We start from the raw sequence: 12,539 nt of genomic DNA on the forward strand, positions 1-12,539 counted from the left end.
TATAAATGCGAAAGTATCTCTGTCTGTCTGTCTGTCTGTCTCGCTTTCACGCCAATACTACTGAACCGATTGCAATGAAATTTTGTACACATTTATTCTAGAGTCTGAGAAAGGACATAGGCTACATTTTGATGTGGGAAAATATCTTATTTCCATGAAAATATCGATGAAAATTACTTCGCATTGCGCGTGGCCAGCGCTCATCCCGGGGGTCCTGGGTTCGAGTCCCGCAGGCGGAACAAAAATTATCAATGTTCCTGGGTCTTGGATGTGTATTAAAATAATATTTCAAAAATCTTAAATATATTTTATGTATAATATTATAAAAAATCCAGAAATATATCGATGCAATGAACATTTTAGTTCTAATACGATTCAACAGATGGCGCTTTTTTTACTTCGTTGTAACATAGAACTAATCATACTTATTAGTTATTATGTTTTTGTTTATAGTTTTTAATACGTTAGAATATTATGTTTAATAATATTATCACTTGCTATAATAATAATCAATCTATCTTATCTTATAGAACTCCTACTGCATTTCTAAGGAGTTCGAGTGTACCGTGTTGGCCTGTATTCCATCCAGAAAATATATCAATGCAATCAACATTTTAATTCTAATATATGAAAACAGATGGCGTTTTATTTTTTATTTCATTATTGTAACAGAACTAATCATACCTACTTTATTATATATTGTTTTTATTCATAACTAGCTGTTTCCCGCGACTTCGTCCACGTGGACTTTAGTTTATAGCGCGCGGTGTCAACAAAATTTGTGTCAAATTTAAAAACTTTTTAAAACCCTGGTAACCGGGTGCCATTCCGGTGTAGCGCGGCCCTTAATTAATCAAAATACCCAAAAACAGCTGTGCAGTGTGCACATAATCTGTACTAATATTATAAATGCGAAAGTATCTCTGTCTGTCTGTCTGTCAGTTTCGCTTTCACGCCAAACGCCAAAACTACCGAACCGATTGTAATGAAATTTTGTATACTGATAGTCTAAAGCCTGAGAAAGGACATAGGCTACTTTTTTACTGGAAAAAAGGGTTGTAAGGGTCGTAAATTTGTTCAAAAAATTCATAATAGATGGCGCCGTGCGTCTTCTACATCGCGCTGACGCTTGCTCAAAAGTCTTTCTATAAGAGGTGGTATCATCTTACATTTAAGTCTCGATTTTTTTCGATTGTTATACCTATTCTACGGTATTAAATAACTCAGTACTCTATCTGTGCAGGCAGTGACGTAACCTTAAGACCAAATTTCACCAACGACTGTTAAAGTTAATGCTCGAATTAGTATCACGTTAGCTGTTTCGTTTTTCATATGAATGAAAGAGAAGACAGGATATTTTAACAAGGTGTTAACACTAAAAGACGTTGGTGAAATTGGGGCTAAACCTATCAATGATATATAGTTTATGGGTAAAGTTGTGTAATTGGGGGGCTAAATAAGCTTTTAAATTTGGCATAAAATATAAAGTTTAATATACAAAAATGAAGTACTTATTGTGTGCACACTGCACAGCTGTATTGATTTAAAGGGTACCAGGCTTTTTTATAAAAGCTTTTGACACCAATTTTGTTGACATCGCGCGCTATAAACTGAAGTCCACGCGGACGAAGTCGCGGGCAACAGCTAGTATTATATAAATTAACACTGACATAGTATGTACTACGTAGTACTTACTACCTCAGTGTAAATTAACGCTTTATTGAAACTTTGAGCAAAGTTTTGGGGGACAGGGAACAAAAAAGCACGTTTGTGTACACTTGTATAGATACACTAGTCCACGTTATCAGAATAATATAGTTCTATAACATAATATACTTATTTAATATTATTATTATTATTATTTATTATTCTCTACTTATAAGTACTTAATATTATAATTAATTAATATTATTATAAATGAGTGTAAACAGCGAAACTGTGTCTGTCTGACTGTTACCTCTTCACGCCCAAACCGCTGAACCGACTTTGCTGAATTTTGGTATACTTACCTATATCCTTTTATTTTAATGAAATAAGGGGGCAAACGAGCAAACGTCACCTGATGGAAAGCAACTACCGTCGCCCATGGACACTCGCAACTTCAGAGAAGCTGCAGGTGCGTTGCCAGCCTTTTAAGAGGGAATACGCTCTCATCTTGAAGGTTTGCAGGTTGTACAGGTCCGGAAATACTGCTGGTGACAGTTCGTTCCAGAGTTTTACAGTACGCGGCAGAAAGTTAGTGCGACTGCCACTCATCAAGGTAAGTATATTTTTCGCGTGGGACGATGGCGAAAAGTTGCAGTCCGAACAATTCCTCAGAGCACTCGTGAAACAACCGATAGAGGATGCAGACTGCAGAGAAGCTACATCTCGGCGTAATTCCAAGGGGTCAAAGCTGTTTGAAACACTATGGCAGTAACAATTCGAGCGGCCCTTCGTTGGATACGATCCATAGAGAGCAGTTGGTATTTTGGCGCCCCTGCCCAGAGATGAGAACAATATTCCATATGAGGCCGAACTTGCGCCTTGTAGAGTTGTAGGCGTTGGTACGGATTTCGAGTCCCGTGAATTGATATAATATGATACTATTTAAACGAATTTTGGCGCAACGGAGTTGCGGGCGTCATCCGGTTACTTAAATACGTCTTAAATCTTAATATCTTCCATCTATCTGCCTATGAATTCACTTTCCGACTGTTTGACTCACACATGACAAGTGACACTTTTAATTAAAATCAAATTTTAATTAAGTGTCATAAATTAAAATGAAATCTTATATCTTTAAACGAGCAATTCTTGTATATATACAATTTTTAGAAAATGTTATGTTATTCGTGTTTTAACGAATACCGAGCAAAGCTCGGTCAAATAGCTTGTTTTGATTACTACTACTTAGTATAATTTGTAGTGACTATAATATAGCATTGGAACTTATAACTTTTTGATGCATTGAAGAAAGAACTGCTCATCTACACTAACCCTTTGCACAGGAATCAGGATACAGATGATGGCCGCTTCGACCATGTCTATATGGTGATCTTAATAGCACAAGGGTACGTAAAAGGTGCAGAAGTGAAATTTGATGTTGGATAGTAGAAAAAATAACAAAAATCGTCATTTATAAATATTTTAATAATCAAAAAAATGTATAGGCAAATAATTATTTATCATCTAAACGAGAACAAACACGAAACGACCACGGCCGTACACAACATTTCGGCAAATAAAAATATTTACAATTGCAAAAAGCGCGCTCACAACGCGTTAAATAACATCTCAACTCAAAATGAAACTAGGATAGGTTCGACAAGTATTTTAATTTAAAATTTCAAAAAAGCAATAATCTCCGCGCGACTCTGCTCGCGAGTCCCTCATAAAGCTTTACACGTAAAGTATTTATTCATTAATATTACAATATAATAATAAATATAACAAAGTGTTGGACCGCCCTCTACTTGTCCTTCTCGCTCTCGCTGCGTCGGCCCAGCGGCACCGCAGCACGAACCCTGGAATACCAACATACGCCTTATACTCTGCTTCTCTTTTTACACTACCAGTTAGTTACTTAACAAACGTTGTAACTACTTCGGTTGTTTTGTAACTATACCAGTAGAAAACTCCTGCTTTTGTTTACAGACATAACAGATCTTTTTGAGTTATAATTGTATGTCTACTAAGAAAAAGATCTGTATACAATATGCACACACAAAAATATGTATTTTCCTTAGTCTATGATTTCTGGTCCTAAAAAGACTTTCCTTGTCTATCAAACCACTTTTTAAACGTATCAGATAAGGAGTACACACAATACATTGTATGATGTCCGCACTGAGTGTAGATCTTTTTATTAGCAAGGAGGTCATTCTATTTTTATATAATTAAGTCACAACTCATCATCAATCACGATGTCCACTTACTTGGCAGAGATTTCGTTGATCTTAGCGCGCGCGAGCTCTAGGTTGGCGTCGACCTGGGTTTTGTTCATTTCGTACGCCTTGGGCAGGGAGAACAGGGCTATCCATCCTGAAAAAACAAAAGATTGCATTAATTACACATTATTTCTTTGAAACTAGTATTTAAATACATTGCTATTGCACATAAATTATACCAATCTTAAATTCTTCCGACTCAAAGGGTTAAAACAGCAAGGCACACATAATATATTGTTGCTTAGCACTCAGCGACAGTTAATGGTTCCTGAACTTTAATTTTATATAGATATTAGATTTCTAAATAATAATTCTAAGGAATATATTTTCGTTTTCTAATTTCTGGAAAAAAATAACCGGTAGGCCCATTTAGAACGGTGAGTATGGAAGAGTCTGAAACTGTAATACATACGAAGATCCTGTTCTTAGAAACATCGACATCTGACATCGATTTTCTAATCAATAATCGGGAATCGAACCCACCAATCTATAAAATAATCACCTTGTATCTTTATGTCACTCAGTAGATTTGATATAAAAAACGAAGATTTTTTTATTTTCGATCCAAATGTTTACAACTCGTAAGTAGGTGCGTCATCATTTAGGAGGGCCAATGACGCGACTCGAGTGTCAATCAATTTAATATGGGGCCGGGGCGAATAGGCTCGAAAACTAAAGATGGCAAGGAATCGGTTAAAACCGTCTACTGTCGCTTGTCCTTGGCGGTTTATATTTTTTCATGGAGCGTGATAAGTTTCATTATGCATGTAGTAAAAGATAAACTTTCGACTAAATACTAACCGAGAATGATAAGTGTCATGCCGTTGAAGCAGGCGCCGACGTACGTGAGGCACCACAGCAGCACGCCGAATTTCAGCGAATCAACCAGGTCTTCCACCAAGAATAATCTGAAACGTAGAGATGACAACATTGAGAATTATATTATGTCTAATGTCATTCCAGTTATGAAAGTGGCCTGGGGCTGGATGTAAAAAAAGTCGGTTAGATTTTTATATTTCACTTTAAATTTCCTGAAAAACCATATTATTATCATTGGAGTTAAAATTGTATAAAAAATTATAGATCACTTAGTTAAGCATTTACCAAACTCCACTTATTACATACTTAGGGAGAACTATGACCTGAGGCTTGACATAATTTCTATGAAGTTCATAGAGCATTTACAGATATTTTGACTTTTGTGTCACCATCTCAGGATTTTTGCTTCTGTTTGGTACTACTTGTACGGGTCAACGCCCGTACAGCGTGTGTTGCCTTATTACCTACTATGCATATTATATTCAGTGCTTCTGTTTCAATAAGCTATAGAACCTATAAGGTTATGTACTATAAGAAAGGTTGATTCCTAGGCAGATGGCGGATCTAAGTAATTTGGTCGCGTTAAGTCAAACCCATCAGACCGATCACAGCTAACATTGCATTGACATAAGCCGACCGACCACATAAAGTAGGTCCGTCAACTGCCTAGGAATCATGTTCCTCGATGGTACCTGCGCAGCTCAGAGAGTGCGGCGTTGAGGTGTGCGGTGGCGGCGGCCGCCAGCGACTGCGCGCGCTCCGCCGGCACGCTGATGTCCTGCTCCAGCAACCATCTGGAACGACATCGGGTTTCATGAGGGTTGTGGTTTATATCATCATTTGTTTCCTACTCTTACTGCTGCACTCAGAGACATTTAATTGTAATTAACCTTCAATTTAATGAAGAGTTTGACAGATAATGTATGAGGCTTATGTCAAATTTTAAATTAATTACATACATGTAATTAATTTAAAATTTGACTAAAATTTGAAGTAAGTAATGTTCGTCTCTGAATGCGGCAGTTACTCACATACCTACAATGAAACAAAACTTTTCATTGTGGGAAAATAGGAGCCGTCCCAAACGCACAACAGTAGTTCTCTTAGGACTCCGAAATCCCTAGACAGGTTGCGCACATAACTTTAACGGACATATTTTCAACATTTTTAAGGTCAATAGTGGGTAGAGAGAGTTCTTTAAAATGTTAGAACATACATAACCTTTAATCATTAAACGTAGGGTCTAGGGAATTTTGCAGGGTGTTAACTATAGAGTATAGTCTAAGAGCAGATTACTAACTTGAAAGGGTGTCCCTCATTGGTCTTCTGTACGGCCTGCAGCACGTTCTTGTATATGCGGAAGGCGACGGCGGCGGTGAGCAGAAGCAGGGAGGAGTAGGCGAGCACGGAGACCACGGAGCAGCACGCGAGAGCCACCAGCAGCGCGAGGCCGGCCCCGAGCGCGGCGCCCGACCGGGGAGCGCTTCGCCAGTAGATCAGAGACTCCACTGCAAATGTTACATTCATATTTAATCGATTGTATTATGTGCAGTGACGGATTAATCCTTATCAAATTAAGCAATTGCCAGGGCATCACGTCTGAGGGAGGCAACAGAAGAGTAAAAGTTCAAAGACCGTTTCTAGTTTAGATACGGCGAAAGGGTGGCCCACAGGCAGAATCCATGCCGTTGGGCCCCCATCGCGATCGTAATGGACAATATGCCGTGTATCCACGTTGGCCATGATAGACAAATAAAAGTGATCAGAAATGTGTACAGTAGAGCATATTCGTCCATGATTGTTCATGATCGACGTCGATTGTGCATGTGCACGCTACAAAAGATAGATTCGCAATCAAAATGCCAATAATTGTAATCCAACGCGACGTGAAGAGGGTTAATCTAGTTATGACGCGGAAAAAGGAAACAAAATATTATTTCATGGTAAATAACGTAATTGTTTATTAATAGCGTTTTCCCGAAACATGACGCCAATTGTAAGTTACCATTGCTAATTAAAAAGTAAGTTCGTACTAAAATTAAATCGAAATAACACGCTTCTACTTCGTTTGAAGATTCTGTTGTCAACAAAAAGTCTTCAAAACTATTTCAACTTCAAAGTATAGTTCTCTCAGAGCCAGCACTGGCTGCCAATAAGACTGGCAGCCAGTATTGGCTTGGTATATGCCGCGTGTGAACAGTTTGGCCTGGCTTGAAAAACTGGTAACACGCGGCATATACCAAGCCAATACTGGCTGCCAGTGATGAGATGATATAATGAAGGCAACATTATATCATCTCATCACTGGCAGCCATTATTATGTCTCCTTACCCCCTCTGGCGGATCTCTTATAATAACCAAATAATATACTTCTATACCGCGTTAAACAAACAAAATGAAACAACTAACCTAAAAGCACTCTATAGAAATAAAGAAAAATATTTCATCTAGAGAAAACAAAACAATCCGTATAAAAGGAACGGTTGGCTGAGTTACTAGAACTCTATTGCCGTCGACAGGTTGAGAACAAATCAAACATCGGTTCTACTCGCTCCAGATTAATATATTTTTGTTTTTTACAAAGCAAATGCAGTGAAAATGGAATGCCTATGTAAATGTGACTGTTTACTTTCGTTCGTAGCGCTACCATTGTAATTAAACAGCATGTAGAGCGTAACTCCGATTATTATCGCCTAAACATTTTTTATGCAAAATCTTTAATTGTCACGGCTAGACAATAATATTACAACGATTTCGAACTACACGAATTTTATGTAAACAAGGACACAAATCTTGTTAAAAATGTTACGACAAGATTTTGGAAATTATAACTAAAAAATTCTACATTACATTTTTTGCACGTTTATAAAATACCACTAATTAGTAATTATTCAATGATATGACCGTAGATGTTCCTACATTAGAAAAAAATAAGCGACTAATAAATAATAATTAACGTTAACTTTTAACCTCCAATCCTTTTCTGCCATTTTTATGCAATTTATTAAGAACGCATATGACCCTAACTTGACTCCATACTTTAACCTAGATCTCAAAATCTGTAAGGTCTAGAAAACTGATTTTTTGACACAAGTAACTTCAGTTCATAAAGATTAAATGCTCAAGACGAAAACACGATTACTCAAAAAATGCTCGATAGTTTCTTTTTTACAAAAAACCTTGTTTTAGACACATTTTTGCTTGGATCTTCGAAGTTTGCTGTCTTTTCTTTAATATTTTTTAATATCTAAAAAGGTATTGATAAAACCTAAATTTGCTCAAAACATTTTTTTCATAATCATTATAGTTCGTCTTTTATTCAAGTAAAACTCGGCGATGATTCCGCGCCGTCCTTTTTCACGCATATGAAAGACGGGCGTGTGCCGTGTGTGTGAAGAGAGAAGGACGATGTTTGATTTTTAGAGTCAGGTGAGCTCTTAAAATGTAGAACATAATACTCGTACATTATTACACGATACATATTCATACTGTATGACATAAACAAGCTATTTGGAGTTGAAAATATTATGGTTATGCCTTTAAACAGGTTATTCTTCCATGTACTGTCAGAGAAGTTGATTCATATGCAAATCGGGGACCTAAGTAGTTTGGTTGCGTTACGTCAAACCCAGCTGACAGATCACAATTAACATTGAATTGACATATTCGACCAAATAACGTTGGTCTGTCAGTTGCATAGGAATCAACTTCCTCGATGGTACATATTTTGCCTGGGCTATTTGGGTATTTCAAATCAATATCTTGATATGTAGAGGTCCACAATAATTATTAAAATATATTCAAATTAATTAATAATAATTGTTATGTAATTTGACATATATTTTATTCAATATGAAGACAGTAATTAACATAATAATCTAGTTTTGCTATATAATCAAAGTGCTCATGCTTGTAAATTTTCCCGATATTCAAAGATGTTTAGGTAATTGCAGCTACTCTACGTTTTATCAACTTTTTTAATGCCAAAGGTCTATTTTTTCAAATAAATACAAAAAGATTAAAATATTATATCTATATATATAAAAATGGATTTTCAAATGTGCTAGTCGCGCTAAAACTCGAAAACGACTGGACTTATTGGGCTGAATTTAATCTTAAAATATTCGTAGAAGTCCAGGGAAGGTTTTAAAGTGACACGAAGTTCACCGGGACAGCTAGTTACATATTAAGTTTTTAAAGTCCGAATTCAATTGAATTTAAGTATTGTTACTTCAATTGTAAGTAATTTTGTAATTCACGAAAACTATTATAATTACGACACGTGCACATTTTCGGTCCAACAATTTATAAAACGTCGCAAAAAGAACAGGTATCAAATTCGCACTATGTCTATATAAAGTAATTCGAAAGTGATCGGATTTGGCTACTGTCGGTCATAGGAAAAAAAACCGGCCAAGTGCGAGTCGGACTCGCGCACCGAGGGTTCCGACAGCTTAAAGGTATTATAGACCTGAGTATTTGGTATGAATTTCAATTTAATACCTCTACGCGTTTATGAGGAAATGGGTAGTAAGTTTAAAATTATTAAAAAAATATATATTATGTGATGTAACTAAAAATTTATGGTTTTCGTAATTTTTCCTTTATCTATGCTATAAGATGTTGCTTCGTACCAAATTTCAAGATTCTGTGTTCACGGGAAGCACCCTGTAGGTTTTGATTCCCTCGCAAGTGTCGAAAATTTGCGGCATAAACGGCTGTATCTTTTGATTGCGTTGGCTTAGAAGTTTGATTTTTTCACAGCTTCAAGGGACAGTAGACCTGAGTAATTGATATAAATTTCAGCTTCATACCTCCACGCGTTCCTGAGAAAAAGGGTCTTGACAGACGGACGGACGGACAGACGGACAACAAAGTGATCCTATAAGGGTTCCGTTTTTTCCTTTTGAGGTACGGAACCCTAAAAACAAGGTATCACTTTCGGATGTAGAGTCGACAAAGAGATTCCGACAGTCACTTTCTTTTTTAAAATTATCTATGTTAAAACTGAAAGCTCTTTAGAAAATTGTATCTAAAAAATTAATAAAAGCCTCCTCGCTGAACCGGTACACCGGACACCCGAAACGTCCCGCCTACGTGACTCGCTTACACCAATACGGTGACTTAACTCGCCTGTTTACTCTACACTGGCTTTGTCCACATAGTGAATGATTCTTTAACTTCGTTACTTTGAATTAACTGCAAACAAATTTCAGTAGCATTCAACCTGTCTTATCTAGTCATGTAACATGTTACCATAAATAAGATAAAATAGACCATTTAAACACATTTAACGATTGCTGTAAGGAACTCTACATTTCACTTTATTTTATAATCGCAATGACACAAACTTCTTTGAATTAACTGCAAACGAATTTTAAGTAACCTATAAGTTTGAACATCTGTCTTATCTGGCTACCGTAAATTAGATAAAATAGAGCGATTTAAACACATTTTACGAATGTCACAAGGAACTCTACATTTCACTTAATTTAATCGCGATGACACAAACATGAATGAAACACTGTATTTTATGGTAAAAAAAACACGAATCTCACCATATTTTACGTTAAACCGTCATTAAACTTTACAAAAATCTACAAAATCGTCTGCAATAATAACTAACAATATGCGGTCCACGGATGCGCTATGGGAGCGTCTCAAAGGGCCGAGTCACTGCACTGGGAGGTATCCGATGGGACGGAGGGGTACGAAGGGGTTACCTGGTCCGCGGGGAGGGAGCTCGACGTAGTTCGCGTGACGACCCGACTGCCTTGGACGCGTCATGGTGGCGGAGTGGCGGAGCCGCGTCGCCCCGCGTGCTGCCACGCCGCTGCCTTTCTACACACGTCATCGCCACGCTACTGACACCGCGCCGGCGACGGCCCGTGGACCATCCGTCATTTCGCGATAACAAGACTGATTTCTATGGTATAACGCGAATGTTTAGGAGAGGATTAGATCAGAGCAACATAGGTTAGCTTTTGATGATCAGAGCGCTAGCATACAAAAACCCCAGTCTCAAATACTGTTTTAAACGTCTTGCCAACAACAATATTTGCGTCTTTCTAAAACTTTTGTCAATATTTGCCATTTAATGTAGAGTCACGATTTTAGAGATAGCTACGGCCTACGTTATTACGACGACGAAATGATAATATTTCAGTTTATTTAAAAATTCATACACTTTACTTTTTTAACTACAGCTACAGTGAAAGACCAATCAGTTAAGTATTGTTTCTTATTTTTCTCTAAATCATGGCTACCCTACATAAATGACAGCTTGGCTTGACACTTACCAGCTGGTTATTAAATCACGCAGATAAATATTACGCGTGGCGATTAAAATGACCTGAACTCGAAGAAATGATATGTTTATACAATTAGCAACATTGCAAGAAATATATCAAAGCTATTGGCAAATAGAGTTCTAGCAAGCCTCTATATACTTTATGTAAACTACTAAACAACTTCAGCTTGTAATTTTATGAACAAATCAATTTACGCCTAGTTAAAAAAATGTTCATAATATCTAGTTACAATACGGTTAACAGACTTGCCAACTCTACATTTATACCTTCTCTACCTATATCATTCCTACCTCATTTTATCGGATTATATTTAAAGCCGGATTTAATTCAAGCGTATGTCATTCACCTGAAAGAAGAAGAAGCCTTAGAAGTGTGCAAATTGCGAGTGACGAGTTCACAAGTTCACGGTTCGCTACACCGTGCACGGTGCAAGATCGCCGCGCCTTCCCTAAGGATACGGTAACAGCTGAGAAGCCAGAGTAGGATAGATATTACCCATTCAATTTTAATATTTTTTTTATACAAAGGGGGTCCTATCGTAAACGAATAAGTCCAGGAATACTTAAGGGATGTCATTATGCCTTTAAATAGGCGTAAAAAAGTTATGAAAGTTTTCAGCCTGGATTTTAGTTTGGGGTTCCATCATATGAAATTTTTAGGAGCCGTTATTCAAGTCTCTAGTCTCTACATCTGATATCGTAATCTATCAATAAATATTAAGCATATTTTTTTAATAACTCAGCCTAATATCCTATTGGAACATGGAGAACTAGTCAATACAGCAAAACTTTTATAATCTGATTTACCTAATGAATGAGGTAAAGGCGTGACTAGGGCATCGAGACCGGGTTTTCCCGAAACCCGAAAACCCGGAAAACCCGGGTTTTGGGGATCATAAAAAAACCCGGGTTTCAAAAATGGATTTAATGGTTTTTATAACAAACTAACATACAAATTATTTATTTTTATAAGATATTGTATAGTTTTAATTACTTATACTGGTCATAATTAAACAAAATATAATATTTTTTAGGAAAAGTTTCGTTTTAGGAGCATTAAAGACTAATTGTCATAAAATATTTATTAATAATAATAATACATATTTTAAAAAACCTACCAAAACTATTCAATGTAAAGAAGCCAAGTCTATTCAAACAATCTATCCTTTGCAAAAAGTTAAGCCAAGTGTTGTTAAACTTATTTCATAGTTTCAATCAACATTCAGTGATTGACTACAGTTTTGTTTATTATGTGATCAAAGGCTTATAAAATAAAGTGTGGACAGCTTCAAAGGGTTCTAACTGAAAGTACCGTAGACTTTTGAACATGAATTTTGTCTATTGTGACTAGAACTAATGACTACAAAAAGCTTTGAGGTGTAGTGTAATGTAAGATTTTCCAGTTTGTTGGATAACAGAAAAGTTACATTAAATTGCAAAGAATATTCGGCCTCATACCGTAGCAAGGCAGACAAAAGGCA

General features: G+C 36.6%; 1 protein-coding gene across 7 annotated transcripts in view; it reads right to left on the reverse strand.

The window, feature by feature from the left end:
* Positions 1-3,300: 3,300 nt before the first annotated feature.
* The window catches only part of LOC121735777 (reticulon-3-A), a 31,785-nt gene continuing 22,546 nt past the window's right edge, over positions 3,301-12,539 (reverse strand). For 6 of the 7 annotated variants that reach the window (XM_042126705.1, XM_042126715.1, XM_042126759.1 and 3 more), the window contains 5 exons: positions 6,049-6,256; positions 5,441-5,542; positions 4,731-4,837; positions 3,918-4,023; positions 3,301-3,506 (listed from right to left, as the gene is read on the reverse strand). In XM_042126705.1, coding sequence (XP_041982639.1) covers positions 3,452-3,506; positions 3,918-4,023; positions 4,731-4,837; positions 5,441-5,542; positions 6,049-6,256 — 578 coding nt within the window. In that variant the 3' untranslated portion in view covers positions 3,301-3,451. Of the gene's footprint in view, positions 3,507-3,917; positions 4,024-4,730; positions 4,838-5,440; positions 5,543-6,048; positions 6,257-10,471; positions 10,603-12,539 lie in introns of those variants that run through there. The other variant, XM_042126735.1, reaches the window with a different exon arrangement.

The sequence above is a fragment of the Aricia agestis genome, chromosome 2, assembly GCF_905147365.1.
Source record: "Aricia agestis chromosome 2, ilAriAges1.1, whole genome shotgun sequence".
Classification (NCBI taxonomy): Eukaryota; Metazoa; Arthropoda; class Insecta; order Lepidoptera; family Lycaenidae; genus Aricia; species Aricia agestis.